General features: G+C 40.3%; 3 protein-coding genes across 9 annotated transcripts in view; 2 read left to right on the top strand and 1 right to left on the bottom strand.

Moving 5' to 3' along the window:
* LOC102236994 (single-stranded DNA-binding protein 3-like) overlaps positions 1–4,902 on the top strand; it is a 47,012-nt gene extending 42,110 nt beyond the window's left edge. For 2 of the 3 annotated variants that reach the window (XM_023353364.1, XM_005798345.3), the window contains exon 18: positions 1,515–4,902. In XM_023353364.1, the coding sequence (XP_023209132.1) occupies positions 1,515–1,544 (30 nt within the window). In that variant the 3' untranslated portion in view covers positions 1,545–4,902. The remainder of the gene's footprint in view (positions 1–1,514) is intronic. The other variant, XM_005798346.3, reaches the window with a different exon arrangement.
* Positions 4,049–13,636, bottom strand: LOC111612311 (ankyrin repeat domain-containing protein 34B-like). Of its 4 annotated transcripts, none has more exons than XM_023353361.1 (5): positions 13,547–13,636; positions 8,046–8,978; positions 7,186–7,368; positions 6,853–7,069; positions 4,049–5,904 (listed from the first exon to the last, which is right to left on the bottom strand). In XM_023353361.1, exons 2-5 carry the CDS (start codon positions 8,253–8,255, stop codon positions 5,198–5,200), a joined length of 1,317 nt encoding a protein of 438 aa, XP_023209129.1. In that variant the 5' UTR covers positions 8,256–8,978; positions 13,547–13,636; the 3' UTR covers positions 4,049–5,197. The 4 variants fall into 4 exon arrangements, with proteins under 4 accessions (XP_023209129.1, XP_023209128.1, XP_023209130.1 ...); XM_023353360.1 differs by lacking the exon at positions 13,547–13,636 and having other exon boundaries at positions 8,046–8,258; positions 8,851–11,985; XM_023353362.1 differs by lacking the exon at positions 13,547–13,636 and having other exon boundaries at positions 4,049–5,901; positions 8,046–11,985.
* On the top strand, positions 13,617–25,308 carry LOC102226049 (RNA polymerase II elongation factor ELL-like). 2 transcript variants are annotated; one of them, XM_023353358.1, is made up of 12 exons: positions 13,617–13,884; positions 16,360–16,404; positions 16,489–16,610; positions 17,638–17,798; positions 20,014–20,312; positions 20,441–20,565; positions 22,269–22,758; positions 22,845–22,935; positions 23,017–23,083; positions 24,028–24,199; positions 24,296–24,340; positions 24,420–25,308. In XM_023353358.1, exons 1-12 carry the CDS (start codon positions 13,750–13,752, stop codon positions 24,546–24,548), a joined length of 1,881 nt encoding a protein of 626 aa, XP_023209126.1. In that variant the 5' UTR covers positions 13,617–13,749; the 3' UTR covers positions 24,549–25,308. The 2 variants fall into 2 exon arrangements, with proteins under 2 accessions (XP_023209126.1, XP_023209127.1); XM_023353359.1 differs by having other exon boundaries at positions 13,618–13,884; positions 22,269–22,746.
* Positions 25,309–26,009: the final 701 nt, after the last annotated feature.

Genomic DNA, 26,009 nt, shown 5'->3' with positions numbered 1-26,009 from the left:
GATTATAGCTGATTGATCTGTATCTGAAACTCTCAAGGCAAACATGTTGGGTCTGGTTAAATTGCCGTAACGGGTGGGAGGTGATGGGTTTGGTTCCCTGCGTTGTGTAAAATTTGTGATGCTCTCTTACCCTCAGCCTGCAGAGCCACGGGGTTCACAGGATGGCAACAAGCTCTGATAAAAGGCTGCAGCTGCTGTCAACTAAAAACAAAACACATCTGATTCATTATTGGAGCGACCAAGTTGTTCTCCGCATCTGCTCTGCAGGTCGAGCAGGGTTCCTGTGTCAGGGTTCCTCCCAGGCTTGTCTGGAATTTGCTTTTGTCATTTTTCAGGTCTGAAATGACAAGGAAAAAAAAGGCAGAATATGTCAAAATGTTTGAGATTGAAAACTTTCTTCCTTATTTGTTTAAGTGATAGTTAAATGGTGATTTCCTTAAAATTGTGCTTTCCACCTTAATTTATGACAAAATAATATGTTTCATGTTTTATTTGACACTTTTAAAATTCAAGCATTCTGAGTTCAGAGTTACTGAAAGACCAACACATTTATTAGCAATTTTAAGAAGGGGCAATTTGGAGATTAGAGCAACTTAAATTAGGGTTTTAAGCAGGACACCTGGTTCTTAAATCAGGTCTGGTTTCAACGTCAAACAGGATTTATTGCTTTGCGATATTAGAAAAATATGTTACTATGGATGACGATATTGACTCAGATTAACCCACATTTTCTTTTTTTATTTTTCAATATCACGTCACTCTGCTTTTAGTTTTAACGTCATCTTCTCTTGCATCTACGAATATGAAAGACAGAAGTTGTCCATCCAGCTCAACAACTATAATATTGGCAATCTAATAAATATTGTAGCCTAACAGGAATTGCAGCTAGTGAATTGTAGCTAGTGCTGTTATAAAAGGACCCATTGACCTTTTTTCTGTTTTAGAAACAGAATAAACCTATCAGATATTATAAAGAGGTGCTTTATAGAATCTATTGCCCCTTTTCCACTGGCCCTATCTTTAGCGAATACCAATTTGTTAGAAATGAACATCTGAAAAAGTAGGGAGGACAAAAAGGGCCTATTTATCTCACTATCCGAGTAGAGGCCAACTCCAGTAGATTTGTGGGAAATTCAGGAACTAAAATCCAAATGGTTAAACATCTGGTGCTCAAATATCCAGAATGGTCTGAAAACTAACTGTTTTGTAAATTTGAGTCTGGAAAATTGAAAAGGAAGCCGTTTTGGAACCCTGACCTGAGAGCGCCGTGGTAAAGCGTGCTTTATCTCTGAAAGCAGTTTGACCTCCCTTCCTGTTTGTTGAAGACAACAGGAACATGACAGAGCTGACTGATGGAGTCTGTTGTATAAGCAGCCTGACTCAGACCTCAAGTCTGCGCTTCCTGTGGCTCTGCAGGCCTGGGTCTGAGCGCCCTCTAGTGTTTAATCGTTGTCAGTGATATCTCCACTCATTTCTGCCCTCCTCCTCCCCCCGTCCCCTCTCTCTCTTTTCAGTATTCACCCAACATGACGATGAGTGTGTGATTTTCTTTTTTTTTTCTTTTTAATCTTTCTCCCCCAATTTTTTGTGACTCTGCACCTGATTTTTTTAATTTTTATTTTTTATCATTTTCTTCAATCCTAACTTGACCCTTGGACTGACCCGCCTCCTCTCATCACACACACACCTTTTCTCCCTTGCCCCCCTCCGCCCGACGGCGGCCATCCTCCACCGCCCCAACCCGCCCTCCGTCTTTCCTCTCCTCCCTTCGGGAACTGGTGTGGCCACGCAGCCTTCCGGGAGCGCCCTCGAGCATGCTGGGACTCTAATTAAGACGGGTCCTCCCGGAGCGTGCAAAATGGCTGCCGGCGTGAACAGGAAGCAGTCGCAGGGCAACAGGAAGGGCCTCCTCTCAGACTCCGGCCCCAGCCTCCCCGGCTTTCTCTCGGGGTCTAGACAATGAGCGAGTGGATGGAGGAGACCGGAGAGCGCCGCCGTCCCTCATGGACTCTCTTTGCAGCTGCTGGGAATCTCATCAACCAGGATTTTTATTTTTTTTTCTCATCTTTACTGGTTTTTGTTTTTGCTCCCAACAGATTCCATGGAGGGCCCTCGATGTCCCTACAACATTGTTTTGTTTTTTTCTGTATGTGTACATTTGTAACAGAGTTGTTGTGATGATCAGTGAACATGTTTTTCCAAAATTCTTTTGTGTATGTAATGTATCATTGATATTTTTATTTTAATTGTATTATTATTATGATATTGCTATCATTTTAAGATTAAGGTTGTTTTTTTTTGTTTGTTTTTAGGGGCACACTGTTTAAATGAAGACAGCACATGCGCGCACGCACACACACACACACACACACGAGTCTCAAATACAGATTCCTCTCATTTAGAATATCTTTGCAAAGTTAATTCGTGTCAGAAATTCAATTCAAAATGTTAAATTAACCAGAGTTGAATGTTGTAAGTGTATATTTAAGTAAGTGATTATAGCTGACGGCTGATGAAAATGCAAAATGCGGTTTCCAACAAAATTTTAATGAAAACCATCAAAAAAAAAAAAAAGTTACTGAAAAGCATGTAAACTCATTATATGCACTCAGTTCTTGATCCGGGACACTTTTGCATTAATTTCTGCATCAGTAGATTCTCTGCGGGGGTTTAAGTCATGCAAGTTTACCAGCTAATCAAGCTCAGACTGCACCGAAACAAAAAAACTGTGCTGCTGAACAACAGTACAGTCTGACTTTGTGTCGGCTCGAGGAATGTGACAGCTGTACTCCGTGTTGGTGCATGTAATCATACAATAGCACATTTTTCTTCTTCCACCTAGTTTTCCATTAACATGCTTAGAGCAGAGTGTTTCATCACTGTTAGGTCAGAGGTCACCATCTTAGCTGAAGCTGCATTTCAGATTTTCTATTGGCTGTTGACCTTGATCAGCTGGATAAATATATCACTCTGTCAGTTTCACATTTTGAATTTAAACACTGAAATAAATGTTTTGATATTCAGACTCACTGAGAAGCACCTGTAATTTGCTGCGCATCACATGGCTTTCTGTGAGCACACTGCCCCCTGCTGGTGGGATTTTATTTCATCCATTACGGTACCTATTGAGCATTTTGAAAACATCCAGACCTTTTTACTCCCTTGCTCACCAGCAGCTCTGCCTCCTGCTTTTGTAACTTTGCTGCAGTAAAAAAATAATAATAATAATGATGCACAGCTCTATTTATTTATGTACTTTTAATTTGTTTATAAATCCTTTTCTTTTTTTAAGTGTCATCCCTGTTTTTGTCGTTGATTGCAGAATTGGTAGCAACTGTTTAAATCTGCAGATGCACTCAGCAGAGTCCTCCATCTGAGCCCGAAAGGTTCTGTCCACTCCACCCCACCGTCCTCTGCAAACTTTGCGATCCTTTTCGTCTGCCTGTGCTGTTTTGGAGCTTGATTTGCCGAAAGGAAGGTCTGGGAGCCGCAAATCTCTGCTCCGTTGACTAAAAGAGCGATATCCCTCCTCTTCCTCCTCCTCCTCCGTCCTTCTCTCTTTATTCTCATCTCTCCATCAGGCTGGGATTCTCACACAAACACCACTTTTTTCCCCCCTCCATCATTTCTGGATTGTTTTGTACAACTCCATGTTTTTTGATTTGTTCTGTTGTTGTTTTTTTTGTTGTTTTTTTTCCTTTTTGTAAATACTGTAAAATGCATTTTGATATCATTGACATGTTTTGATATTTCAAATCACAACTGAACAGTTGATCAGTAGCGTGCTGATTCAGGCAAACTGTGTGTACTTTTAACCAGAAATGATATGAAACTTAAAAACCGGAGCTGCTATAGACGATTATGCTATTTCACCTCACAACCCATATTACGTGGGGATTGGGGGGATCTCTCGGTGCTGCAACTGAGCAGGACAAAAGGAGGAAAATTACCTGTAGTTAGTTCTGGGATAACTCATCGACACATGTTTTAAACATGGTGCCTTTGAGGCGACAAAGAAAAATACAAAGTAGGAATTTTTTTCTTCTTCTTTTTGTTTTGCAATTTTTTGGCAGAATTTTCAAAGACCGGGTGCAAAAACAAATGACACTTGGTCTCGGATGCACTGCAGCTCAGCTTCTTTTGACTTGACAACAACAAAAAACACAAACAAAAAAAAACAAAGCAGGGCACACAGGACACTGGCTCTCAGTCCAGCACACCGGAGATCAGAGTACGTACTTTACTATACTATGAAGGATTTTCTAATCTATTTAAAACCAGGCAAGAGAAATGTTTGTGGAAGTAAGAGGAAAGAAGGAGAGAAAAAGCCACATGGACATATTTGTTGCTAAGATGAGGTAGAGAAAGTGCATCAACATGCGTTGTACTTTAATACTGTTGTATAAAATGCAGTCCGACTTCTCTTTCTGTCCTGTAAGCAAAGCCGTCACAATGTTGATCATTACTGTATTTCTATCGTGCTGATGTATAATACTGTAACATTAAGGAATGGGGAAGGTTAAGAGAGGACTTTTGGGCAGAATTGGGAGTAAAGATTTTTTTTTTTTTCTGTTCGGTTCCTCATTATTTCCTCCTGATGACAAAGCAGTATTGAATATGAGGCAGGAAGTTGCTTTGTATATCATGTTAGGGTAGTTTCAGATCCTAAATGTCTTGTGTAGTTAAAAAAAAGAGGTTCCTTCGTACGTTTCTTTATATTGTAAAGTTACTTTAGACAAAAAAAAAAAAAGGTTGGAAATCTACATCGATGCTGATTAATGTTCTTTATTTGATTGTTTTGTTTTAATTTCCATCAACTTGTCGGTCGTTTTTGCCTGTGTCCCCCTTGTTGTAGATACATATTAAAAAGAAATAAAATGACTTCACTCCTTTTGCCATGAACACGAGCTCCTGTGTTCCTTCTAGATTTGAACCCCAAACATTTTTCTTCTCAAATATTTATTTTCCATTAGGCTCCAAAAAGACATTCAAACACACAAACTGAGTGAAAAGATGTTAGCTGGTTTTGCTTTAGCTGTTAGTTTTGCATCTAAAAAACTGACAGTGTCATTTATGCAGATCAAGAACCAACTAGTTGATACAAAATAAGGCAGAAAGCTGCAGATGTGGCTGGACTCGACACTTATTTTAAAATAAAATAAAACCAGACCGCAGACCTATTAATCGCTTCACAGTTTCAGAAGTCCAAATTATTTTGCTCTAACTGCGCCGAGTGACGACGCAGTGACCTCCTGCTCCTCTCCCTGTGACTGAAGCCAGCAGGGGCGAACAGGGAGGAGGCCTGGGGGAGCAGAGGGAGCAGGGCTGCTCTGGCAGATGCTGAGGATGGGGGAGAGGAGCAGGGCGGGCGCGGCTGAAACAACACGTGTCTGCTTCCTGCAGGTAAAACCTTAGCTGGCACCTGCAGGTGAGAGTCTGGTTGCGTCGTTAAGGGCGGGAGGTGAAGCGGAGGGTTGACCGCCGTGACAGAGGGGAGGGTGTTCCTGCGGAGATAAAAGCGAGGGGACGAGCAGGCTGAAAGCTTCATGTCTGACCCTCCTGGTGACGGAATCCTCTTGGGGACACCGCCGTCTGACTTGGTTGAAAGCGAGTCCTCACTCCAGCATTTATGAACGTCCCCGGTAAACCCAGCATCCAGTCTGTGCGCCACGTCGTCCTTCCTCTGGAAATGCATCCCCTCATCTACGTCCGCATCTCCGCCTCCTTCCTCCTTGAGGTTCCTCTCCCTCATTCCCTGCTCGTAAGCCCTCTTCAGGGAGTCCAGGTTGTTAATGGCCAACCACGGTTCAGATGACACCCTCTGTCTGGAAGCCGGACCGCTGCACGGACTCGACTGGCTCAGCTCAAATGACGAGCGTCTGCTGCGGCTTCCATGTTTGCCTGCTGGACATAAATGAAATGGTTTACACAGCCTGAAAAGCCTGAGTCGGAATCATTACTAAATGAGACTATTTCTACGCTTCCAAAATTATACTCTTTTTTTTTTTTTTTTTTTTTTTTACAGGAACAATCTGGCTAAACACAATGTCCTTTAGTTGATGTAGTTACTTGCAAGATTTCAATGCTAGAAATTCACATCCGAGAGACATGGTCCTCATGGAATTAGACTGAACTAACACTGAGTACAGTAACAATTTGAAACTTCCTGGCTAAGAATTTTGTAGACAGAGAAATTTAAAAGGAAACTTTCTTCAGAGGGCATTTGCTAAATGTTAGCCGTTCCCAACCCAGTGTTGATGTGAGGCTGGGATCATTGATTATACCAAAGTTCTCCTCTTCTTGCTGTAGATTTTAGATTAAATAATTGTGAGCTAGTTCACCTTTACCAGCCAAACAACCCCGCAGTATGAAGCTACCACCACCAGGCCTGACAGTGGGTACAGTGTTCTTGGAGTTAAAAGTGTCGTTTTGACCTGTCCAATAACATTTCTCGTCAGCTAGCTGGTTCTGTCTTTATTACATCTGATTATAAAACATTTCTCCAGATGACTTTAGATTTCTGCAGAAGGAAAGTTGCCAACCCTGATCAGTTTAGAGCAAAGGTGTCATTCGTTCTAGCCTTTCATCTGAGGGTTACGATAAGGGCCGATTAACTGAGACTTGAAAACACTTGGCTGTTGCAACAAAATAATGATCCAAGACTCGCATCAAAAGTGATTTTAGAAGAGGTAAAGCAGACTAACATTATGCTCGGCTATACTGTGCATAGATCATGCTTCATATTCTGGTTTATTAAAGATACACAACCAGTTCTCACAATTTTAACCAATTTCTGACAAGAGGATAGGTCAAATGGGGTTTTTTTTGTGGGTTTTTTTTTCAAATCCTCACTTGTTCCTCTGAAGTTGAAGATGTTTCCCCCCTCAGGTGAGCTTGGCGAGCCCGTCTTCAGGATGATGTCGGACGGGGACATGCAGGACACGGGGGAGGAGTCCGGAGACGGGGGGACGTTCAGGTACCTCCTGGTCACTGGACCTCTGTTCGCGCCCGTCTCCGTAGCAATGATGATGATGTCACGACCTTTGGCCCGACAAGCATCTATTAGCACCTGAAATAAAAGTGAATCATCACGAATCATCTGGCTGCTCTTGTGGTACTTTTACAGTTGCTTCTTATATCCTCTTTTTTAGGATTTTTCTCTATTTTTTTTGTTAGGATTATAACCTGCACTGTGGGTTGGTGCTGTGCGTTGATGGCGTAGACCAAAGCTGAGGCTCCAGAGCCGTCCTCTATGCACGGGTCAGCTCCTGCAGCCACCAGGGCGGACGCCACCAGAGCGCCCGCTCTCTGCATACAGGCGTACATCAGAGCAGTGCGACCCTCCTGGTCCTGTGCGTTGGGATCTGCCTGATTGTAGGTGACGTTTAAATATTTCTGAAATTCAAACTTTAGCTGATCTAAATGCTGTTTGCGTCATCTTCCCACCATAAAAAACTGCTCTGGGTCTGTTGGTTTTGTGTTGTGGCTCCTGAGTGAAGATGCACAACCAAAGTGTCTGTTTCATAACGCACTTTTGATGAGAGGTTTTGTGTTCCACAATGGCAAAATGTTCAACAACACACACGCAGGTGGATGAAGTACATAAATCTGAGGCTTATTTAAGTATTTTTTGTCTACTTTCTAGTGCAAATATGTTGGTACACTTGAAATAAAAAACAAAGTGCTAACTTATAAGTTAGTACTTTTTTTTGTTTTTTTTTAAATCCTCCAATAATATTGGAATTCCTTAATATTGATGGAAAAAGTACAAGTTGAAAGTGAAATAATCCATATTCCACTGGGAGATTATTTCACTTATACCTAACACTCTTTCATCAATATTAAGGAACTATTCACTTTAAACAAGCTCATTTGTCACGCTGAAAAGCTACTTATAAGTTAGTTTTGTCTTATTTCAAATGTACTAAGATATTTGCACAAGAAACTCGACCAAAAATACTTAGTCTGTGAAAAACATAAACTGTTACACTGCTGTTGCACATGTGTTTTCATGAAAGGGGAAGTATTTGTCACCACAGTTTGACCTTATTCTGCAGCAGGAAATTCAGGAGTTTCACACTCTCCTTCCCGACTGGCTCTTCTCTCAGGGCCTTGCAAGCAGCCAGGAGGGGCGTCTCTCCTCTCTGGTTGCTCCCGTTCACCTGAGCTCCACCTTCCACGAGGAGGCGGAGCAGACGAAGCTTCCCGCAGGAGGCTGCGCTGATGAGGGGCCTGGAGTCTGTCAGAGGATCCATTTCCTGAGAGGCAAAACAAAGTCTGGCTGTATTTTAGTTGCTGACCCGGTGAGACGTTTACGTACACTCTTCATCAACGTGAATGTCGTAATCGTGTTGGTGCTTCCAATGATCCCGTTGGAATTGGTCTGAAAATGCAGGATGCAACTCAAATTACGTACAGAAGTTTCAGTTTATGGTAAATTTTTTGCCTAGTCAAACAAATGCATGCAACACCACCAACAGAAACAGATGTTTGGAAAAAAAAAATGTAATTTGCAATTTATCAACAAGCTTCTGGCTCCACATTGGACCAATCTTCTGATCTAAAACGGTGGAAATCATTCATATTTGTTGGTGGCCAGCAATAAACATGACTTTTAGCAATAGTCTGTAAATTTCTAGATCTAAATGTCTTCACAAAGATGTTTTTACAGTCAAAGGAGACAAAAAAAAGGTATTTGGGAAGGATATTATATATATTGTATTTTTGTTGTCTTTTTGTATATTTTTCGTCACCTGCTAAAACTTCCTGAATTAAAATATAAGTTGAGAACAAAGATGGAGAAAGACACTGGCTGATGCTTATTAAATTAACAAAAAGCACACCACTTACCTTATGGTTCTTTTTGCTGTCAATTCAGCAGGAAAGAAATCTTTTCGCACCAAAATTGTTGTTTATCCTCTGAAACATTTGCCTGTGTTTTTAGAAGGAGCACCTTCATGCTGCCGCGTCGCTGCGATCTGCAGAGGGAAAAAATGAGTTTCCCTCCCACCTGCTCTATAATCCCTGCTCTCCTTTTCCCTGTTCCCGCAGGAGAGGTTCGGCTGAGGGCGGGCGTTCAAAGTCATAAACAGTTTCCAGCCCAAAATGTCACCTGCTGCAAACACAGCATCACAAAGAGCCAGAGGGCCTTTGATATGAGTCAGCTTTGAACGGCTCTCATCTGCCTTCTGACCACCGTCTGTGTTCAAATAGACGCAGGGAAAGACAAAAACCAAAACAAAAAAAAAACCCTTGACGTGCACAGGCTCTCTCCTCAACTCTCAGCAGTTCATTAAAACTGTCTGCTGCTGCTTTAGAGTTGAGCAATTTCAACGATTTCAATGATTCAAGAAACCAATAATAATAATAATAATAATAATAATAATAATAATAATAATGATAATACAGACTTTTGGGCACTTAAATAACTTAAAAACAACATAATGTGTAGGCGAAAACATACGATACAGAAACCCTTCAGCTGTGAGTTTGACAATGAGGAACAGCAAAAACAAAAACAAGTCTATGATTTAAACTAAAATGTGCAGTTTCATCATACTGTGATGATTTAAAAATGTCTGCTGGAGCTCAAACATTTCATCCAGCTTTGTCGTTGTCAAAAGGACTTTCTAGAGAAGGTGAAACTCTAGATTCCTAAAACAAAGAGTGGAATATTTCAGGGGTTTGTTTCTGCTAATTTTTTAATAAATGTGGCTTGCAGGATTCAGAAAAATTCCTCAGACAACTGATGTGTGGATATTGGGCAAATACTATGTTATGAAATCTCATTCCAGAAGTCACAGTTGTATTTAAAGCATCAACATCAGTATATCTGACAAATCTTGTGAATTCCATCAGCTTAAAGCTATTCTCCAGAAAAAATCAGTGACTGACTGCTTCAGTGACTGACTGCTGCATCCTAGGTGCACAAAGGAGCATTATATCCTTCTTCCCAGCATCTGTACGACTATAACCATCACTCGCTGTTATTTTTATGTTTTTCCCGTTTCTTTTAAATGACTGTCTCTTGTAACCCTGACTTTTAAAAAAATAAATAAATATGGCTTACGACACCTAATAACTCCATAGTATTTTATGCTGTAAACCTGCCCTCATTGTACAGCCTCTTTTCCTACTTTCTGTTTTTATTTTAGTTCAATTTAGTTCATTTACATAGCAACAAATCATAACACATGATAGCTAAAGGCACTTTAAGGTAAATGTTTACCTTGATGTGGAAGTACATTCTTCTACTTGGCTGTCACTTTAATGCTGCTACACCTGATTTTCTCACTGAAGGACAATAAAGAATATTTCACTTTAACCTGTCCACAACACAGGATGATGTAGGTCTGAATGTTTACAAAGAAAACATGCATAATGTTATGCATTTTTATTTTTATTTAACCTCCATGGAGTTTATTGCTACCTCCATTAGCCCCACCACAACCTGCAGAATAGATGACTGCAATACTGCACTTCCTGGCTTTCCTAAAAGAATGTGACTCCTTCTACAACGACTATGAGACCAGAAAGAGAGCTTATGCAGCATTTTCATTCTCAGGTCTCCTCACTGCTAGTTAGCTCCACGTTTAAGAATTGATTCTAAACGTGGAATCAACTCTCGGTGCTTCTAATCGCTTTTGAAGCCATCAAAGGTCTTAGGAGGAACAAAAATCCTCAGTGATGCATAATTTTCCTCAAAAAGGCACAAAGCCTTTCTGAAGACTCTTTCCCAGGGGAGGCCATTGATGTTTTAAAAAGCAAATTTGAGACTGATCTTTGTGGATTAGGGTTTTGTTTGATTTTAGGTGATTATGATAAATTATTCCAAATTTAATTATCAATGCAATTTCCTTGCACTGTTTGGCTTTATACTGATTACATTTTTTTTTAATTTACTTTATTTTGTGTCATTATCATGATTTACTAACTTTTCTCCTATTTTAGTTTATTTCCATGTCATTTTTTAAAATTCATGAATGAATTAATTTATTATTTGTGATCTTAGTTGTACGAATTTTCATCAGGACATTTGAAACTATATTTTTACTATTTGTTATCTATTCCTAAAGCCTTCCCCTTCACACCAACCTCACCTCTGTTAACAATGCATCTTGGTACATTTCTTTTTTTAAAATCCATACTTAGCCTTGTTGAACTCACTATTTCTTTTTTTATATATACCTGTTTGGTCATAGATACTGCCTTATGTATCTAGCTTATGTAAAGCACTTTGCGTTCCCCATTACTTGCTTGAAAAATGCTCTGTAAACAAAGATTGACTGGTCGCTGTTCGGTAGCACTTAAACAGAGAACTTAAACCATAAGACAGTGATGTATGTCCCATTTCTAACCTATGAGTAGTGTAACACAGCAAATCACATTTACAGCATCTATATCCTAGCCAACTCTGACTAGGTTTGCACTGCACTTCCTTCTACCACTCCTAGTCCACAATGTAAACACAGCCATGTGCATTTATACAGAATACCACACAGCTTTCGTCCTCAAGACAAATATGTCACGGACACATGATTGCAGTTCAACTGGTTTTATCAGTGTGGCTCAGACAGTCTTGTACTCTTTTACCACCATCCCTTCAGCAAGGACAGGCTTTGGCCTTTTTTTTTTGTTCTGCCTTTTAAGCATTTTTTTCCCACAAAGAAACACAATAATACCGAATAACTGCCTCATCCTGAAAGTTGCAGTTGTCCGTAATAAACTAGGATGGAGCACATCGTCATTGTTTTTGTTATTTCACAATTACAACAGTTTCATGATGTGGCCTTTATGTAATTCTGGTTTAAAGCAGGGGTGTCAAACTCATTTTTGTTTTGGGCCAAATAAAGATCATGAGTGCTCTTAAAGGGCCGGTTGTGCCAGAATGTGTTGATAAAACCCGTTCACAAACTGATAAAATATCAAGGAGTTCTTAAAATTAAATAATATTATTGAATGTCTTTTCAGTCCCTCCAGGATTTTGTGATTTTTTTTTTTGGGGGGGGGGGGGGGGGGGGATTTTTTGCAATAAAAAGTGTTTGTTGTAGTAATTTGGAAATATTTGCTCTTATTTATAACGGTAAATGTGACTTTTTATCACTCGTATTGATAATAGACTATAATCTGACATCAATTAAGGTTGAGGCAGCTGTTTAGTACAAGTAAGAAAGGTTTTGACCATTTTTGAGAAAAATCTACAATAAACTCCCAACTATTAGCTGAGAAAAGTGCTGGGATTTGTTGACTTTGTGAATTTCCACAATAATTCTGAAGAAACTGGAGGGACTGATTGATATAATTTGGCAGTAAACAGATAAAAACTGAATTAATTTGGTTGATAACATAATATTTAAGCACATTCAGTGTTTGGCCTAGAATCTTGAGGGCCACATAAAAACCTACTGCGGGCCGGATTTGGCCCACGGGCCTTGAGTTTGACAAATGTGGTTTAAAGGCTAAAACTGTGAAGCTGTAAAAACATAGTCCCTTCTCAAACCTGTATGGCAAACTACTTTACTATATAATTGTTTGACAATAACTCAGTTTTTCCCTGTCGCATAAGCACTTTCATTATGTAGGATTTCTAGAAATTTTACTTGCAGTTATCATTAGAGTTGCCACAGACATCCCACTTCCATTAAATATGTGTTTTGCTAATGGCTCTACGGTGCGTCTATAGGACTTTTGCCTCGATGTCAGGAGGTATGATAGATACTGTAGCATGTTTCCACAAGCTGCATATTTCTGGAAAGAAAATGTGATTTTAGAAGAAACTAAAGAAAAAGTATATTTTCTCCATCCAATATATAATTTCCTACATATGGCAGGAATGAACATGCAGTTTATGTTGTGAAATAAATTTTTTTTTGTAAAATATGTGTCTTTAAATAAATTGATTAAAGTTTTACGTGCTGTACGTGTTAATTACCTAACTGGGGGGCAAAGTCACAAACTCTTGACTAAAACCAAAGTCTGTCATTTGCACTGCAATACATTCTTTATTGACCTGTAGTTTTGGACAGAGTAAGCTATTTGAAAATGATGTTGTGTCATTAGTTGTGGATCATGACAGTGAAGTTGGAAACTCATTTGTAGCTTACAGTTAAAGGGCTAATACACTGGTTTTGGAGGAGGAACCTGGTCTGCATTTGATCACCTTTAGTTCAAAATCTAGGATTCTCGGACTGGTCAAATCTGGACTGGATTTATTTTTCACTAAAAAGCTTCATTTTTATCAAGCTGAGATTTTTAAAACTTGGAGTTGTTTTATTCGTTTTTATTTGTTGACATGTACTTAAATCTTTAGATAGACACGTCTAAATATTCATATCTATATCTAAATATATCTTTATATAATATATCTAAAGCCCTTTTCTGGTGGAAGACCACCGTCATGACAGGTGGTTTGAATTATATCTTATTACGGCCTGCCATAGCCTTCGCTCCCCCATTACCTCATGTAAAGGACCATTAGCATATTAGCATAGCGAGACGAGGACGAGAACCCCAACAAAAAGAGTGGAAGTGGTTACGTAAGACCTACGTAATGGCTTGTGCGTGTCTCTCGACCAATAGGATCCGCTTTGAGTTCAGCCGTAAGAGCGCGCCGCGGAGCGGCAGCAGAAGCCTCGCAGCTCCGTGGAGGTCTTTCTTCGGATCCGAACCGGCCAATGTTTGCCCGCTTATATCTCGTCGGGCTGCTTTGGTTCGGAATATTTCTGACCGGGACGGGAGGATTGTGGCGCGATGTCGGCTCTGAGGGAGAAGCAGTGCTACGGACTGTCCAGCGGTAAACTGAACCTCGGCGGCAACGTCTCTGTTTTTCACGTAAAACTCACTGACAGCGCGGCAAGAGCCATTGGTACCTTTCAAAACGGCCAGGTGGGTCTTCACGCCGCTCTTCCTCTCAGCAAATTGTGCTGCGTGAACTTGTTACGGGGGCTCTCGCTTGATTTAAAAACGAGGCGACGGGGGTTGTGCTGTGAATTTCGGCCGAAGTTCACCGCCGCCTTCCCCCGCTGGTGGTTGCTACCAACGAGCCCCCCTTTTTTTTGTTGCCAATACATGTTGCATAATGCAACGCGGAAACATGGTGTGTGTGTGTGTGTGTGTGTGTGTGTGTGTGTGTGTGTGTGTGTGTGTGTGTGTGTGTGTGGGCGTGTGTGTGTGGGTGTGCGTGTGTGTGTGTTATGAAGCGTGTAGCAAGCTGATGGCCAAGTCCAAACAGGCTTCTGGCAAAGTATGAGGGCATCTAATCAGTGTGGAGGACAGGAGACAGAAAGTGAAGCTGTGGGGGTGAAGGTTTGTAGTAGGAGGGAATATTTGGATTGGCCTGAAGAAACTCCACGCTGGACATTGAATGATATTATACTTTCTTCTAAAACTAGGCCGTGGCCGAGTGACTGAACTCAAAATCAGCCATTTAACCCAGTAAATCACCACTGAATCAGATGCTGCAGGAAGTCTAATGCAACAGGCACTTCCTCAATTCAGCAATTCCTTGTAAGAGGGTTGGAAACTCCTCGGTGAGGAAATTACAGGCACCTCTTTGAATGCTTAAGCGTGAAACCCCCGATTGATCTCGTCGTAATTTGACCTGAAGTGGTGATGATGAGACAGAAACGGCGGGGGAAATCACCTAAGCCCAAGGAGAGCTTCGGGGCTCTTCAGGTCACACTTGCGCACAATCACGCAGGAAAAAGTAAGACATCTGCACACGCATACAAGCAGGGCCAGACCCTGTGCTGGCAGCCAGCTCACACTGCGCACTCAACAGGTGGACTCCCCATTTAAAAAGGTCAGTTAGATTGTAGTCACTGCATACTTTCCATCAGGACAGCAGGCGTGTCACTTTGGCTCTGTGATCTGTGTGTTTTCCCCTCAGGCATGAGCTTTTTTCATTTCACTCAATGTGATAACGCAGCTTTATTTTCGCTGTGTCATGATCTTTGAACACATTTATAATGCTGAATCTGCTGTATGTTTGCATAGATAATCAAAATGTTGTTTGTTTTTTTTCACAACTCATTGGTCATAAAATCAAAGGTGAATCTGAGGGAAGGTTGAAATGTTGCGCAGACATGGGTCACGGATGTATTTACTGTAAATGAAAGCACTTGCTAAAGAGTTCGTGCTTGAACTTATTCACATTGTTGGCATATTTTAGGCACAAACCTCAATGCTATTCAGGTTTTATGACCAGCACACAATAAAGGATTGTTTTTTGTTTGTTTTTTTTTCAAAGAAAAATGCATTTATACACTAAAGCTGCAGAATAAATGGCAAATATTGCTTCATTTTTTGCAAAAGACTGTCTGGAGAACAGTTTATATATTCCAAGTGTTATGAACTTGCATTTTAAATGCTAAGGGAATATTTAGCCAGCTGGACAGAGTCTCACGTCATTAGATGATCACCAATCAAATGAAGCTCTCCAAAATATTAAGTCTCAAGAGCATAGGAAGCATAGATGAAAAAGACACAGGAGAAAATAGGCACATATCACAATTGGTAACAGATTTAACAATCCAATCGCCATTGCAAGGTTGCAGGCTGGACAAGAAGCAAAGCAGAGAAGCAGCAATGAAGGAAAGTCGTGAAAGAATCAGTCAACAACTTTTAGTTGGGGAGCTCACAGATTTTTGCCTTATTTAGTGGCAAGAATGAAGTCATTATTGAATTAAAATGATAGGAGTGGCGTGCCACAAATCGTGTGCATGGACACCGAAAACATGGAAGAAGCTCTGGTCAAACGTGACCAAAAGTAAATTTTTCAGCAAGTCATGCGTGCGTCGGAAAACTAACCCGTCACGTTATTATCAACATGTGAAAGATGGTGACAACAGTCTGTGGGAGGTTTTTATTGAGCAAGAACAGGGAAGTTGGTCAAATTGGAAAGGGAGATGGATTGAGCTAAAACTTAGATAATCACCCTCAATCGGGGAAATGACCCTAAACCTACAGCCAGACAAACAATCGAATCCAGAATCTGACAAGAGGCACACTCTTAAAAACCTGCAGCTCCTATGGCAGCAAAAAAGTACAGTGAAGACACAGAAGCTGAGAACAAATTCATGCCACAATTTTCAGATATTTATTTGCAAAACTTTATAAAGAATACTTTATAACTTGTCTTTTCTCTGCGCTTGAAAATCCAACACTTGCATTTCGTTGGTCTATTATACAAAAACCAAATGAATTGCACTGGTTTGTTTATGTAAAGTAACAAAACATGGAGAAGTTTAGTACTTTTTCTAAGAGCTGTATGTTAATGTCACACTCATACTGAATTACTACGCACAAAATTCTGCTTGATATTCTTCACAGCTCCTGTTTTTTTCTTCTTCTTTTTTTTAGAGCTCGTCTTCCTGTCCTACCATCACCTTCAGTGGAAATCAAGGGGTAAGATGATCTGCTATTTCTGCTCCCTAAATGCTGTATTTTCCCTCGTCTTGTATCTTAAAAGATATCCAATCTCTGTTGTAGAGAATTGCCGTACCTTGCTCAGAAAATGGAAATGAAGCGAGGATCTTCACCTTCGGAGTGACCAACGTCGCTCGAAACAGTCCGCACGGTAGCTTTGACTGCGTCCAGCAGCACGACGCAGGGTAAGCCATAAAGAAACAGCCAGCAAAAACATAAATATCGACTGCATTATTCATTTTGAGTAAGTGAACAGCCGGCTTCTCTAAATAACAGCCACCGTTGGGACCTTATTGTAGCATTTAGTCATAGCGGTTAACGTTGCAAAAAACAGTCTTTAGAAGTATATTCAATGGGATGGTAGATGGTTTCCAAACCTAATATGTTTCATGCCAGACTGTGACTAATGGGAAAAAGGAAAGTGCCTTTACTATACCCTCCTGAGCCTTTCTGTTATCTACTGAAAGTCTTTCTCTCTGTTGCTCTCTTGCAGCCTGAACAAGCTTTTCTTGTCCTGTTGTAGAAAGTAGTTTATATTTGAAATGGTTTCTTGTATTGGTGTGGGCCCTTCATTCATGAAACACCTCACTGGCTTTGAAAATAGCAACTTTTATTGTTTTCTTCTCAGTGTTTTTTTAAAACAATTTGTCCATTTCAAGTGTTATTAGCTGAAAGCTTTTAGCATGGTATGTTCTCTTATCAAAAGAAGACGACATTTTTGAGTTCCTACTTGTTGATTTAGCCAGTTTCTCTGTGTAGAATGTGAATAAAGGTTGGACTTTTCAATTCTCCTCTAGTAAAGAGAAGTTTTTTTTTTTTTTAATAAATCAGCCACAGTTGGGCTTCTGGTTAGGCAAATTACTTTCCTTAACAGCTAACAGGTCATCTTGCCTGCAGCAACATTATCACATAAAGTTGCATTGTTGACGTTATCTTTGGATTTGATTGCCAGAGAAAACCCGGGAAGCAGAGAAGAGAATTTAAATAACGTCGAGGACGGAAATTAAATCCCTCCTGTGGAGTCCTGACGGAATCAGAACTGACGCGCTTTAGAGCTGTTCCTAAAAACTGAATTGGACTCGGCCGGCGAAACGGTCTGGCTGATGCAAGCAGGCATCAACTTAAGCAACCGGGTTCTCTGAAGCAGGTTTTTTTATTAGGAGCCTAAATCATGGCAGGCTGAATGCTGACTGTCCCCCGTCGTGCTCTCAGTGCTGCCGAGGAGCTGACATGTCTCGGAGTGATTCAGAAGAAGATGACAGTCAACGCCACAGATGACTCGTACGATAAGGCTCGCCAGAGCATGGCCCAGGCCGAGGAGGAGACGCGCAGCAGAGGGGCCATCGTCATCAAGAACGGCGCACGCTACCAGGGTAAGAAGAACGGAAAAGCGCTCGCATGTCTGCAGCGTGTGTGTGATTATACAACCAGAAACCCAGCGCAAGGCAGGCGCTTGGCCTGAAGGCAATTCTCTACTGTGCTTCTGATATCCTGAAAATGCTGTCAGCCATATTGCATTGGTTGCCTTGGAAACATGTGTAGTAAACAGATATTTTAAGGGTTGCTTTCTTTTTCTTTTATTTTCTTCCTGCACATTTTGTCCCTTTTCTTGGTGATTGCATTTCAGTTTAGCACAAAAATGGACCATGCGAATCCAGAACAATCAGTTTTGCTCTCCGCGTTCGTTGTAGAGCCGGCGCTTTAGCTTTTCCTTGTACTACCACTGTTGTTGCATATCCAACCACCAAACCACTTCCTCCTGAGATGATGTTAGTCACTGTCATCATCTCTCAGTGAACACACACACAAACTCATACAAATGGAGTTTAGCATGTTAAGTTATGATGAGTCTGTTGTTTTAGAGGAAGCTTAAAGGAGGGGTAGGGGCGAATCAACATTATTCATGCCAGGGTTGTGCAACAGTGTGGTTATGTCTTAAATTAGATTGCTACATCTGCTCACTGCGCTCTGTGTGTGTGTGTGTGTGTGTGTGTTTGTGTCTTTCTAACCTGACTGTGACTTTCTGGTGGGTTGAACTGAGGTCTTCTTTTTTTCTATTCACAACTCTGCAAGTGGAGAAAGTTAAGATATAATGACTTCCTCTTCTCATGTCTAATCTTGTCTAAAATGATTTAACAACCTCATTATTGATACATATTTAGCATGGACTCTGGGGATTAAGTAACACTTTTTTATTTAAACTAACATAACATAATATAGGATTACGTTTTGAATTAAAAATCTTTCATTGTAAGGGCCTGTTTTTTGTGGGTAACCTGAAAGGCTGCCTATTAAACTGAGTTTAGATCAGTCATGTCTTGGCTCCCATAGATTGATTGCTAAACTCCTATGAATAGCAAACATTCTTAAGAAGGTTGTAACATAGACGCTCCTACACACAGGAAATGATTATAAACCTTGAATAATACTAAATTGGTTTTTCACTGTGTGTGCTCTCCTCTGAATTATGCTGTGATGAGGTCGTATTTACTGTCACTGTTGGTAATTCAGTGTTTTTTCAGACAATGATTTGTTGGACACGTATATCTTAAGAAATTGTCTGCTGCAGAATCAGACTTCTTCACTAGCTCTTAAGGATGTAGTTGCACAGAGTTTTTTACTTGGCCTCGTTTTATTTTATTTACTTCTCATGCATCGAATTTTATGGGTGATTTGGACATGAATAATTAGGATATTTTGTGATGTTTAATGCAAAAACTTTAACTAACTTTAAAAAAAACAAACCTGGATTTTCTGCAAGCATTGAACCTATTGTGTAAAGAGCATTTTTGGCTCTTTACACAACTTTTCTATGGGACTGAAATCAGGACTTTGTGATGGCCACTTCGAAACATTGACTTTGCTGTCTTTAAGACCAGTGCTATGCTGAGGGTCAGTGCTTATCCATGTGTGACAAGGCCTGTTTTAACTTCCTGGCTGATCTCTTGAGATGTTGCTTCAATATTTTATCATAATCTTCATTCTTCAGTCCCTCCTGCAGCCAGACAGCCTCAGAACATAAAAGCACCAGTGCCGCTCTTCACTTTGAGGTGTGCTGGCTTAGTTTCCTCCAAAACTAACGACAGTCATCATGGCTAAACACTTCACTTTAGTTTGATTAGACCACGAGACATGTCTCTACAGCTTGGGGTTGTGTCTCTTTGTGTATTTGCAAACCATAATCTTGCTTGTTGTGTTGCTTTTGAACTAATGGCTTCCTCCTGTCTGAATGGACTGTGAGCCCCTGTCTGTACAGGACTTGTCTCACCGTGGATAATGACGCTCTCTCTCCAGCTACAGCCGGTTCCTTCACAAAGACTTAAGCTTTTGTTCTGGGGCTTTCGCACAAATTTCCCAAAGCACATCCATGTCTGGGACTCGGAACCTAAACTTGTCTAGTAATGAGGAGGTTTTATTTTTAGAACAGTATTTGTGAGTGCAATGCTCTAACTGTAGCAATAAGGACAAAATGTACTTTTTTTTTGGTAGTGTGACTATTTATCTGGAAGATGCTATAAACACAATTTCTAAATGTACTTATTGGTGATGCCTTTCCCCTCCCCCTTTCTTTCTTAATTTCTATCTCAGGCAGGAAGGTGACTGTGCGAGCTCCAGCTCCAGCGCTGGCCAAGCTGACCAAGCCCAAACACTCGTCTCACTCCCTCCTCAACAACATCAAGAGGGGGGTCAGCCTGCCAAGGCAGAGGAAGGGTCCCTGTCCAGTGAGTAGGAAAAGTGTCGGTGACATTAGGGAGCGACCCCTCAGGGAGAGAGTGATGCACCTGCTGGCTCTGAGGCCGTACAAGAGGCCCGAGCTGATCCTGAGGCTGCAGAAAGACGGGATTGCAGACGGAGACAAAGACGTGCTGGACGCAGTTATGATGGAGGTAATGAAGTTACTTTGACGTTGTGGGAATGAATCCAATAAAACATCAGAATAATTTTACTGCCGTTCGACATATGGTGCAGGAAGAAATTCGAACAGACTGACGGAGGTGGCCTGTTTGTTTTGCAGGTGGGACAGCTCAGTAACAGAGACAGCACATTTGTCCTGAAGGACGGCCTGTACAAGGAGCTGCAGAAGGACTGGCCAGGCTACACCTCAGGGGACCAGCAGCTGCTAAAACGAATCCTTGTCAGGTAATAAAAATGAATCCTCACTGTTTGTTTTGTTGTTCTATCAGACAGTTATTTGCTGTTTTAATCAGTCATCTTTATTATATTTATCAATGCCGGTTTACCAGCTGCTTGAGTAGAAAACCACTCGCACTAAAATAGAAAATAAATCTGTTAGTAAGATCGTCGCAGAGGGTGAAGGTCAGAGAGTGAAGATGAGAGAGTGATATCTTGTAAACAACATTACTTTGGTTTTAAGTCATGCAGTTGTACTGAGCGGCAGCTTGAGGATCATCAGCAGCCTCCTTTGGCGTTGCATAAACTGAGCGAAGTATGGTGTCACCTGCATGAAGTCACTCTTTAGCTGGAAATGTATTTTGCTGAAAGTTCTCAATAAAAATGAAAATTAAAACTCATTCTGAAATGAGCTAAATATGAATCAAAAGGCCAACATTCTCAGAACTTAAATGGCTTAAAGAATTTAATAAGGAGCTCTTCCACAGTACGTAGGTTCACCTGTACCGGCATTTTCATGATTCCTCTATTGCAGCTCATCTTTAGAGAATCCTGCAGCAACAGACGCATGAAGTATAAAAGTCACATCGCTTGATCGGCTCGCATGTGTTAAACACAAACCACTGACAGTGTGACAAGAACTCGGCCTTAAATAGAAACCTGCATGACTTTATATGTGTGCCACCAACCTGAATGTACAGTAAAACTGATGTGAGCGCATATGTTGTGTATTTTTTTATTTTACTATTCAAATAAAAAAAATAGCTTGTTTTAAGCATTAAATAGCTTGTTTTAAGATTCACTGGTGGTTTATTTAATTAGAATTTAGCTGAAGTGCAAAAAGCTTCTTATTTATTTAAATGATGTTTTTTGGTATATGTTTTTTTAAGACTCTAGTTAGTTTAAGTATTGTCAATAATATCTTCCAGTAACCCTAACCCTATTTTAAAATTTTATATCAACTTTTAACTTTTTTCTTTTTTTATTATTATATTTTTATTTAGAAAGACTTCCATCACATTCATTAATTACAGCTTTACCCATTTAAGGTCGTTCATGAGGATAGAAGCAGAGAGTCCAAGTGATTTTGGCCATACTGCCTTTTTGGTATTTTCTCTTTCAGACTATTACTAACTTTAGTTGTGAACGATAACAAAAATGGCAGTTGCACCACCTCAAGCAATAGAAACCACAAGAACATAAAAGGGCAGCACACATAATTCACAAGGGCAGTCAAATGAAGTCAGATCTAAATGGTTTTACATACTCAGTCCATTTGGTACAGTTCTTATATAATTTTTCTTTTTCAACTTGGAGGCAAAAAGAAATCTTTTCCATAACATAAATCTGGTAAACAATTTCAATCCATTCATCGATAGTGAGGGGATCTGGTTTCAGCCATTTCCTCGTTACTGCTTTCTTACTGGCTGCCAGTAGAATAGCCAGCAGTTTTTTTGTCTTTATTTTAAAAACATTTTTAACACAAAAACACAGTTGGCTGTTGCTTGACCGCCCCAGCAACCTTACCAGTGGGCTTAGCAAGTTTTCTGGGGGAAACTCTGCGGTGCATCTATCATTTACTTGGTTCCTTATTTTGTGTTTTCCTGCTTAACCAGGAAAAAGCCACAGCTTTCCATGCCTCCCACTTAAAACAACAATTTATTTCTGTGTTCTGCCTGCTTGATTGTTGATGTACAATGCTTTCCTTGCAGGAGACTTTTCCAACCACAGCAGAACCTCCTCACTGTCCCCGAGGCCCAGGTCAGCCCTCTTCGGGAGACCCCCAACTCATCACCTGCACACCGCCCAAAACACTCCCTCCTCGATGAATACGCCGATCCTCTGGCCAGCAAGAAGCCCAGAATATCTCACCTGACGAGCAAATCGACGAGTGAGAATTTCAGACTGAGGTCTTCTAAACAGGAGGCTCAGAAAGACGCCGAAGCAACAGCAGAGGACGGGCAAAACAACTCGCTTAACCCCAAAAGACTTTTTGACTCGCTGTCAGCAGTTTGTCAGCAGGAAGCAGAAGTGGCTAAAAGACTGGAACAGACGGATGCTCCTGAAGAGGAACCTAGAGACCCAGAAGAGCAACAGAAACCCAAGTCGGATCACCCCTCTCTGCCCCTGATGGTGCCCGATCTGAGCAGACATACGGTCAAAAAGAAGAAGAGCAAACACAAAGATCAGGTGAGAAAACAGGTACCTGCTTTAAGGTGGTTGTTTTTTTATTTTTAATGGGATTTCAATTTTAGGGAATCTGTTGATATTTTTTATGTTTTTTTAAGGAGAAAGAAGAATGGAGAGACAAAAAGCAAAGGAGAAAAGATAAAGATTGCAGTTCAGATTCAAATAACGATGCTCCTTTGCAATGCACAGGTAAGAACTGACAGACTTGGTGAAACCGTTAATTTCTCTGTACTTTTCTCCTCACTTACAGCTTTTCTTTGTTTCTTTCAGAGACGAGTAAGCTAATGTTTGACTCCAATGTACCTCAAGTTGACACTGACTCAGCAGACTATTTATCGTAAGTAGTTTGTTTGACCTAGTTGCGTTCCTGTTTAAGCAATAGTTTGCTTTCCTGTTCCCCTGCAACCTGCAGAAGAGCAAACATAGGAACGCGTCTTTACAAAACCGGGGGTCTTTCATTGAGGTCTGAAGTTACAGCCGTATAAAGGAAAACGCTCGCAGGGCACCAAAATTTATTTTTTCCAAACTAAAAATGCAAAACTAATTTCTTAATAAAACGGGTCATTCAAAACAATGTGAATTATCTCTGTTTCTATAAGGAGAATTGATTATCTTTTATAGTTACTACTTCAATTTCAATAAAGTACTGTCATGTTTTAACTTTTGCAGTTTATAGTGACCACAAGTATTATTGTGCTACAATTTTCTTTTCAGATGTTTAACTGCTCAAAAATGTGAGCAACACAGAAAATGATTAATATGAAATCCAATTAATTATTTGTATGCTATTTATTACAAAATCAATATTGCAATATTTAAGGATATATTGAATCACATCGATTTCAAATTTAAATCTAACCCAAAGAATCTAAATTGAATTGAATTGGGAGTTTCTTGATACCCAGCCCTTGTGATTATTCTTTCCCATCTCAATAAAAACCTAAACAGTCAAAATTTTATTGACATGAAGTAGTTTTTTTTTGTTTTTTTTTGCTCTTATAATTCTGTTCAGTAGTTATTTTTTTTGTAAGTCTCTGGTCGACTTACAGATGCAACTTTCAGGGATCTGTAACTTGTGGTAGATCCATAACTTATGAAGGATGTCACATGTTTGCCTCCTTAAATGAAAATCATGTAACATAAACATAAATAATTTATGTTATTTATTTTTGGGTCGATTGGTCCACCTTCTAATAGGATAGAAAGCATAAACATAAAGTCAGAGCAATAATGGATGCTTTCCTGCTCAAACCAGTATGTTTTCTTTTTTTCTTTGTGCAGGAAGTACACGGCCATTTCCAGCCACAACCAGAGACAGAGCTATAAACTGGACTTCAATAAGGAGTACAGCGAGTACAGAGACTTGCACGCTCGCATCGACTGCGTCACGCAGCAGTTCATGGACCTGGACACTCAGCTCAAGCAACTTCACCACGAGTCACACAAATACAAGGTAAGCTATAAGAAGAAAAATACGCATTTTATTGAAGGTGTGGATATTTCCTGCTTGTTCTGATTTCTGTGTTGTTTGTTTTTTTTTTCCTCTCAGACTGTTCGGAATAAAATCCTACAAGAGTACCGGAAAATTAAAAAAGTAACTCTCCTCTTTTTCTGAACAAATGTTTCCTCTGGTTCGCCTGGAGGTAATCAGTGTTCTTTGTTTGTCTCTCTAGTCCAATCCCAACTACAATCAGGACAAAGTTCGCTGTGAATATCTACACAACAAGCTGGCTCACATCAAGAAGCTCATATCAGACTTCGATCAGCAGCAGATCACAGTGGATCACTCCGGCCCCAAGTGAAGCGCCCGGCTGGGGAGAATTCGAGGAGAAAGGAAACATCCTGAGGCTGCTGAGCTCAGCGCCATCATCCTGCAGTCGTCATGGCTGGAGCAACCTGCTGTAAACATCAGCAGTGTTCAGAGTACAGAAAAGTGGCTTATTTTCTTAGACAGCGAGGAGCTCTCACTGTCTGCACTGATGTGGTGCAGACACGAGAAGTCGCTGCAGTTCTGTTCAGGCGGCTCAAACTGGAAACGGGTGCTGAGATGAGCTACTAACCCTGAAAACATTTAGCAGGTCCTCATCTCTTGTTATACTTTAGTTGTGAAGTATCGCTTGTGTGTTCAAGTTTTAACCTGAGAAAACTGCATGCTGTACATATCCAGAAAGTCCGCATGATTTGTCAGGTGAGGGTTATTTTTTTTTCTTTGTGACGGCAGCTAGGACAATACAAAGGCCTGTCCTTCAGTGTTATTTAAGCTGGGTGAGCTCTTCATCTGTTAGCTGTTCATCAGTTTGGATAAAATCATTTAAAAATCCACTTCGACCCAGGACTCATTGTTCATCAGCTGCGTAATCAGAGAACATACTCTTGACATTTGCTGAAAGTGTAAATTACAAATGGTTGAAACTAATGTACAGAGCCGTCCATACTGTAAGCTGAGATGATTTAAAGAAAACACTGTAATCTGAAAATAATGCATGTTGTGTACTTTGCAGACTGTATGATGAGAAAAACTAAAGGTATTGTCAAAGTTTCTAATAAATAATTTTGTATGGATTCAAGTTCTCATTTTTTTCTTGGATTTTTACTGGTGTGCATAATAGGACGTTATAACTTCTTGTGTTTTCCTTTGTATCAAGTGATGATTGCATTGTCCATCCATTTCTTTTCCCAGTGTGATCCCTTTGCTGTTATTATAGTTCTGGACGTTGTTAAGATAGACATCATATGAGCATTTTTGACGGATGTGCTGATTATCCAAGGTGAAACTAGAAGTAGATGAACAAGTTTAAATAAGTTGGGGGGTTTTCTAAGCTTCACATACAATATCAAGTTGTACACATAGGACCAAAGACACTCCATTAATAAGTGGATAAATGTTCAAAAGGTTATGGTTGTATATTTGAAAAGGGAAAAATCACCTCAGTAGTTTAATTTTATGGGGCAGACAAGACTAGTAAACATTATTTACAAATACTAAATGAGGTTAAAGTTGGAGGCCAATGCATAAGCCGGTAGTTGGCATTATCCCAGTACCAGGAATCCTAACATCAGCTTTCCTAAACCAGCTTAGTTGTGTGTTTTGGGTCATTGTCCTACCAGAAACACACACCTGGTCAAGCCTTCAACCATCCAACTGTTGATTTGAGGTGAAGTTGAAGAACTGAAAGGGAGTTCTTCGTAATTCCATCCACTTTTGCAGCAGTAGTTGCACTGGAGCAAAAAATAAAGGTTTTGGAGTATTTATATTAATTATG

The sequence above is a fragment of the Xiphophorus maculatus genome, chromosome 19, assembly GCF_002775205.1.
Source record: "Xiphophorus maculatus strain JP 163 A chromosome 19, X_maculatus-5.0-male, whole genome shotgun sequence".
NCBI lineage: Eukaryota > Metazoa > Chordata > Actinopteri > Cyprinodontiformes > Poeciliidae > Xiphophorus > Xiphophorus maculatus.
The sequence above is the reverse complement of the archived record's forward strand: the minus strand, read 5'-3'. Positions and strand labels throughout refer to the sequence as shown.

What these genes read in the sequence shown, in the direction of transcription:
- LOC111612311 (XM_023353361.1), bottom strand. Translation starts at nt 8,255, where the DNA reads ATGGATCCTCTGACAGACTCCAGGCCCCTCATCAGCGCAGCCTCCTGC. An exon ending in ATTTCCTGCTGCAGAATAAG is followed by an intron (nt 7,369 to 8,045) that starts GTCAAACTGTGG and finishes ACCTACAATCAG; the next exon opens with GCAGATCCCAACGCACAGGA. An exon ending in AGCACCAACCCACAGTGCAG is followed by an intron (nt 7,070 to 7,185) that starts GTTATAATCCTA and finishes CTTTTATTTCAG; the next exon opens with GTGCTAATAGATGCTTGTCG.
- LOC102226049 (XM_023353358.1), top strand. Translation starts at nt 13,750, where the DNA reads ATGTCGGCTCTGAGGGAGAAGCAGTGCTACGGACTGTCCAGCGGTAAA. An exon ending in GAACGGCGCACGCTACCAGG is followed by an intron (nt 17,799 to 20,013) that starts GTAAGAAGAACG and finishes TTTCTATCTCAG; the next exon opens with GCAGGAAGGTGACTGTGCGA. An exon ending in TGGACGCAGTTATGATGGAG is followed by an intron (nt 20,313 to 20,440) that starts GTAATGAAGTTA and finishes TTTGTTTTGCAG; the next exon opens with GTGGGACAGCTCAGTAACAG.